The 7,466-nt window shown below is 41.2% G+C and overlaps 1 protein-coding gene across 1 annotated transcript in view; it reads right to left on the bottom strand.

Annotated features, from left to right (window-relative positions):
• Positions 1-1,463: 1,463 nt before the first annotated feature.
• Positions 1,464-7,466, bottom strand: part of LOC126455425 (uncharacterized) — a 154,086-nt gene continuing 148,083 nt past the window's right edge. Inside the window, exon 3 of the mRNA XM_050091175.1 lies at positions 1,464-1,689. Within this exon, the coding sequence (XP_049947132.1) occupies positions 1,464-1,689 (226 nt within the window). The remainder of the gene's footprint in view (positions 1,690-7,466) is intronic.

Genomic DNA, 7,466 nt, shown 5'->3' with positions numbered 1-7,466 from the left:
GGTTTTAGTGAATGTGATAGGCAAAAGAGAGAAAAGGTGACTATAAAGATGTGACAAAACATGAATATTAGTGACACCTATGTTGTCAGCCTATCTTTAATATGATGTTGTGTGGCTCTGGGAATATTATTAATAGGTTTTGTGCATCACAATTAACTCTGCAATAAAATGATGCTCATAAATCGGCACTGGACTTCATAATCATGCAACTGAGTGAAGATAGGTACATTTTCTGGTATGTGCTGTGAGCACATAAGGCAGTCACATCGGTGGGTGGTCTATGGCATCATCATACAAAGATGACGAACAATAAATATTTCCTGAAAACATTAATAATTATCAGATGAGAACAAAGAGTACATTAAATAATACAAAAGAAAAAAATAAATGTTCAGACTAATGTAATTCAACTTAGCTAAATGAATATCATGCTTTTTTTGTTCGACCTGTTCACTGAGATGGCTATGACAGAAGAGACTGCAAGACAGTACTGAAACACTAGCATTTGTCCTAAGAACAAACTCAGTATGAAGATTGTTGGGGTGCCTTGAACCATGCCCTTGATTGTAGACTATTCTTGTCATAAGTGTTTGTCACAAGTGATATATATATATATATATATATATATATATATATATATATATATATATATATATATATATATATCACTTGTGACTTGTGTATATATATATATATATATATATATATATATATATATATATATATATATATATATATATATATATATATATATATATATATAAAAATTAAATTATCTCTGAGAGCGGAAAGCTGTGATGATGTTAATAAAATGTGAGAGTCCATCAGATAATGGGCATCTGTTTCGGGTGCAGATTTTGATGCTTTCTGGCAGAAGAATGACATTCATCATCTTTCCACCCCAAAGCCAACTGGTGAGCTGAGAAACTTGTCCACAATTTTAAAACCCAGGTGAAGAAATATGTAGCTATATTTCCTATTGACAATGTTTTAATAACCATTTTTCCTGGGTTTGTAGAGGGCTTTACTGATTGGGGAGAAGAGTCTGGCAGAACTCCTCCTTGGCCACCAGCTGGTCATGCTCTTGCCCCTCCTGCTGCCGATGCCAGTTGTGCTGCCCACTCTGCTATACACATGCCTCACATTTGGCATCTGAGTGTGGATGTGGGATTTCAGGTGTCAACACAAACTGATCTCAGCAGTCATCCAGCTGCAGAGGGGCCACCATGTGTTCTTTGTGAACAGGAGTGACTGGTTGGTGATTTGTTATTAAAACCATCTTCACCTGTGGCAAGGTAAACAAACACTTCCCTCTCTGATCACTCTCCTAGAAGCTCTTTGCAGTGACACTGCATTAAGTTCCCCTACTTTTTTTTTTTTTTTCGCTCCAGCTCTGAAGCTTCTCCTTCTCGCTTGACTGATCCCAGCAGTGCACTCACTGCTTTCATTTTCTAAACCACCCATTAAGGAACTGCCATCAAAGGAGTCACAGTAGGAGACACTGCCAGACCTTCCTCACGAACACTTCTAGCCTGAGTGCCCTCATCATTTTGAGCAGGATGTGGAAATAGAGTGCCATCCACACCCTCCTCTACATCACCGCTACCCAGGCACTGCCACTGAGTGGTCTCCTTCTGCCCCCCTGGCTCCTGTGTGGACTGACTGAAGGCTGGACAAGCCCACCTGCCCCTATGACACAAAAAGGATATTTTAGTATGTTAGTGTGGCACTTATGAGCAAAGTATAGATTTTACACTGACACTGCTGTGCATCTACCATCTCACAATATTTGTTGCTGATAAAATCCACTTTTCTGTGGAAAAACAACTACATCCATTCAGTGAACAATAGAGAGAAATGATATGTGTTTGAAGAGCATCTCCTCTTTCATTTTTCAGAAAAGCATGCAGTACTAGTCCATTTGTTTTCAACACAATTTGCAAAAACTGGAGGTAGTCAGTCTCAGACTGCATATTTCAAAGTGTAAATTGAAGAATTTTGTCATAACAGATTCCTCTTTTTCTCTGAAGAAACAGTTGAACTCCATTTACATGCAATTGCCACTATAATTAACTGAATTTAATATATGTTTTTTTTTAAGGAAGATGCAGGAGTTTCATATAGTCCAATGAATCTTTTGAGGGTTTTCATGACCTTTTCAGATCATTCTAGTAGTGTGGGGGGACAATAATTCACATGCTGAAGGCTGCCCCCTTCTGCATCTCCTGCCCACTGTCACTAAAGTTATCTTATCATGCAGTCATACTATTAATATTAAGGCTTTTTCATAAATTTTTGCTTGATGTAGCTTTGTTTAAATAGATAAGCTTGATACAGGAAAATACTTGCTGTGCTCCTCACATAACACAAGCTGTGTTAAAACATCTAAATATTTTATCATGCTTCATGTAATATCTAGAAAATGTTGAACCCAAGAGATCATAGCCTATTATTAGCTGTCACATGTACACATGTTGCCCTCATTTTCCTGAATTTGTTAGGTTGGTGCATACCTTCATTTCTGTTTTCTGTTTTGCTATTCCTGTTGCTATGGGCTTATTTATCAATTGTCATTATTTATTTGTAGTTTAATCTAGCTATTTGAGTTTACATATTGTGATTTTGTCATTTGGTGATAGTGAGTGGAGCTGTGGACAATAGAAATTGGAATTCCAAGTGGAAAAATTGTAACAATTTTGGCACATTCCTCTGTTTGTGTTTAAAAGAGGGCCGACAGCAGTGAAGGCAGCCAGAGACATTCACACAATTATGATGATAATGCCATTGGACAGAGCATGACAAGAAAACAATTTTCTCATGTTAAGGAGGATTGTTTTTGACATTAGTGAGTCTCTACATTCAATGAGACCTTCAATTATTGATGAAGATTATTTATACGTATTAATCCACAATGACCCACATCAGTGTATCTGAGAACTGGCACATGTGATGAACTGTGATCATTCCATCATTGTGCAATATTTTCATGCAACAGGAAAGGTTCTAAACTCTGATGTACAGGTACTGCACGCTGTAAGCCAAAATCACAAAAATCGGTATGTGGCAATATGTGCATCACTGCTTGTTCATCATCAATTGGCTCATGAACAACATCAGCCATTCATACCCTGTATCATTACTGGTGACAAGAAATGGTATATTTATGCAAGGAAAAGAAAGGAATGTAACAACACATAGAAAGGAAAGTTGCTACTCACCATACAGCAGAGATGCTGGGTCACAGATAGGCGCAACAAAAAGGCTGTCATAAATAAGCTTTCAGCCAATAATGCCATTTTCAAAAATAGATCTCTCTCTCTCTCTCTCTCTCTCTCTCTCTCTCTCTCTCACACACACACACACACACACACACACACACACACACACACACACACACACACATGAAATGCATCTCACACACACAGTGACTGCAGTCTCTGGCAGCTGAAGCAACACTGCGAGCAGCAGTAGCAATAGCAGTGCATAATCGGAGTGGCAACTGGGTGAAGGTAAAGAGGAGGCTTGGATGAGGAGGGGGAGGGATAATAGGATAGAGGAGGGTGACAGTGAAGTGGTGCTGGGGAGCACGCAGGGACAAGGTGGAGAGAGTGTAGGGCAGCTAGGTGCAGTCGGGAGGTTAGACGGAGGGCAAGAGACAGGTGAAGGGTGGGTCCTATCAGAAAATGAGAAAAGACTGGGGGTGTGTTGGTGGAATGAGGGCTGTGTAGCATTGTAATGGGAGCAGAGAAGGTGCTTGACAATGACTAGCAAATGTTGAGGCCAGGAGGGTTGCAGTAATGTGGGATATACTTCAGGGGGAGTTCCCACCTACACAGTTCAGAAAAGCTGGTGTTGGTGGGAAGGATCCATATGGCACAGGCTGTAAAGCAGTCATTGAAATGAAGGATGTTGTGTTGGGCAGTGTGATCAGCAACAGTAGTCCACTTGTTTCTTGACCAGAGTTTGTCGGTGGCCACTCATGTGGACAGACCACTTGCTGGTTGTCATGCCCACATAGAATGGAGCACAATGGTTGCAACTTAGCTTGTAGATCACATGACTGGTTTCACAGGTAGCCCTACCTTTGATGGGATGTTACTGACTAGACTGGAGTATGTGGTGGTGGTTGGAGGATGTGTGTGACAGGTGTTGCATCTAGGTCTGTTACAGGGATATGAGGCATGAGATAAGGGGTTAGGAGCAGGAGTTGTATAGTGATGTATGAGTGTATTGCATAGGTTTGGTTGGTGGGAGAATACCACCGTGGGAGGGGTTGGAAGGATAGTGGGCAGGACCTTTCTCATTTCAGGGCACAAACAGAAGTAGTCAAAATCCTGGTGAATGTAATTCAGTTGCTACAGTCGTGGGTGATACTGAGTTATGAGAGGAATGCTCCTCTGTGCCTAGACGGTGAGACTTTGGGAAGTGGTGGGAGACTGAAAAGATAAGGCACAAGAGACATTTTTGTACAAGGGTGGGAGGATAATTAAGGTCTGTGAAGGCTTCAGTGAGACCCTCAGTGTATTTAAGGAGGGACCACTCATCACTGCAGACCATGGGTGGCTAGGCTGTATGGGAGGGACTTTTTGGTATGGAACAGGTGGCAGCTGTTGAAGTGGGGGTATTGCTGGTGGTTAGTAGGTTTGATATGGACAGAAGTACTGATGTAGCTGTCCTTGAGGTGAAAGTCAACATTCAGGTAGGTGGCTTATTGGGTTGAATAGAACCAGGTGAATCAAATGGGGGAGAAGCTGTTGATTTCTGGAGGAATGTTGATAGGCTGTCCTCAACCTTGATCCAGATCGCAAAGATGTCATCAGTGGATCTGAACCAGGTGAGGGTTCTGGGATTCTGGGTGTTTAGGAAGCACTACTCTAGATGGTCCATGAATAGGTTGGCATAGGATGGTACTACGCAGGTGCCCACAGCCATACCCTGGATTGGTTTGTAGGTAATGCCTTCGAAGGAGAAGTAATTGTAGGTGAGGATATAGTTGGTCATGGTGACTAGGAAGGAGATTGTTTGTTAGGAATCCATTGAGGAAGGTAGTGTTCAGGTAGTGGTAAGACCCTGGGCATTAGGGATGTTAGTGCAAAGGGAGGTGACATCAATAGTGGCAAGCAGGGCATCATGTGGTAATAAGACAGGAATTGTGGAGAGACAATGGAGGAAATTGGTGGTATCTTTTAATTACGAGGGTAGGTTCCAGGTAATAGGTTGAAGGTGTTGGTCTATGAAAGCAGAGATTCTCTCAGTATGGGCACAGTAACGGGCACAAGGGGGTGTTCTGGATGGTTGGGTTAATGGACTTTAGGGAAACATGTAGAAGGCAGGAGAGTGAGGAGTGGAATGGGTGAGCAGAGAAATGGACTCTGGGGAGATGTTCTGAGGAGGGCCAAAGGATCTGAGGAGTGACTGGAGATCCTCCTGGATTTCTGAAATGGCATCACTGTGGCAAGGTTTATAGGTGGATGTACCTGCCAGCTGGCAAGAGTCTATTGCCAGGTAATCCCTGCGGTTCAAAACATCAGTGGTGGAGCCTTGGTCAGCAGGTAGGATTATAAGGTTGGTATGAGTTTTTAAATGGTGCACTGTGACTCTTTCTGTGGATATAAGGTTAATTTGTATGTTGAGGGATTTGGGGAATTATGGTGAGACAAGGTTCAAAGTTAAGAAATTCTGGAAAGTTAGCAGGGGGTGAATTGGGAGCAGTGGGGGTGGATCACAGTTGGATGGAGGAGTGAACTGAGTCAGGTGGGTTAAGCATTGGTTTTCGGTTAAGTCTGATTGGTGGTGAAAAAGTGTTTCCACTGTAGATACCAGGAGAAGGAATGCAGGTCTTTGACAAGTCCTGCATAATTGAATTTGGATGTGGGGAAAAGTTGAGGGTTTTGGAAAGGACTGATATTTCTGTGGGGCTAAGGTTTCTAGACAGAAGGTTCATAATGGTATTTAGAATCTGTTTAGGTTCTGGATTCTGTGGGCTAGTGGGAGGGACTTTCAGAAGGTGGGGTAAATGTAGTAGGTCTCTGAGGCAGGGTTTGTCAGCCATGAGGGGACATAGGGGAGGTTTGGAGTTTGTTGTAGAGGTGGTGGACAGTGGTTCTCCAAAGCAGGAGTAGGAAGTGAGCAAGGTGGAGAGTTTTTTGGGGTGGCATTGTGAATGTTGCTCTAGAAAGGAATGGATGAGCCCAAGCAAAGCAGCAACGCCCCTTCCAAAGTTCTGTTGCATATGCAAAGGATAATGCTATGCATCTGGTGGAACAGTGATGGTGTGGTGGGCTATGAATTGCTTCCCTGAGGTGTACCATTACTTCTGATATTTATTGCTAACAGCTAAGATGTCTTGTAAATGCAAACCAAGGACAATAACCAGGAAGTCTGCATGAAGTAATGCTACTCCATGATAATGTCTGACTACATTCTGCTTGACTGACAAAAAACACTATACAGGAGTTGGGTTGAGAAGTCGTTCCACACCCGCTTATTCACCTGATCTTGCACCCTTGATTTTCATCTTTTCTGCTCTCTATCAAACAATCTTCAAGGAACTTCCTTTCCAAATGAACATTGCTTGACAAGTTCTTCATCTCAAAATCATGTGATTTCTACAGGCACTAGATGAAGAAGTTACCCCAGCATTGGCAGACTGTTGTAAATAGTGAAGGGGAGTATATTATTGATGACTGAAGTCTCTATTATGTGTATCTGTTGCATTATGAATCTTGTGAAAAAATGCTATGAACTTATGCACCAACTCAATAGTGAAGTAATCTGTTCATTCTAAAATGAAAGTTCATTGAGGTTTCAGAATTTGTAAATTTCAGCACCATATACAGTATGATTTAGTAAGCTGTTCTGAAACATTCCCAGAATTATTAAAGACACTGTGATTCTGTTTTGCCAGAATTAATTGTAGGGGAGTTCTCTTTAAATATTATGTAGTCTCTTGTCATAGTTACATTACTTACAAGGATATGTCTATTAACTTTCCTTTTTCCAGTGGAACTGCAGTCACTTCTGCTACTAGTTTCACAGATCCCAAAGAGATGAATTCAACCATTTTGCACTCTTTGAAATATAAGTAATTTTAAAAAATCAAATATATCATGTTGAAAACATGATTTAATACAAAACAGAGCAAATTTGTCATCTTGAATAAGGAGGAAATAATGTTGCAGTGCCACAACTTAGGAAGAATAATGGATGGCACCCTTGTGGCAATTACTACCAACTCAACACAAGGATCAGTGCCACACATAGAAGATTTTGCTTTTAACACACACAGTAAGACAATATTTCCTACTACTGACCTGGTGTGAGCATACTATCAAATTCATGTTGTACTAGAAGACATACAAAAGACAGCTCGTCTTTATGAGTTTGTGAGAATGTCTTTTGGACTGTGTAATGAGCAGACATTTCAACACTTTATGGACAAAATCGTAAGAGATCTGTAGTCTGTT

The sequence above is a fragment of the Schistocerca serialis genome, chromosome 2, assembly GCF_023864345.2.
Source record: "Schistocerca serialis cubense isolate TAMUIC-IGC-003099 chromosome 2, iqSchSeri2.2, whole genome shotgun sequence".
NCBI lineage: Eukaryota > Metazoa > Arthropoda > Insecta > Orthoptera > Acrididae > Schistocerca > Schistocerca serialis.
Note: the sequence above shows the minus strand (reverse complement) of the source record. Positions and strands in the feature narration are given on the sequence as shown.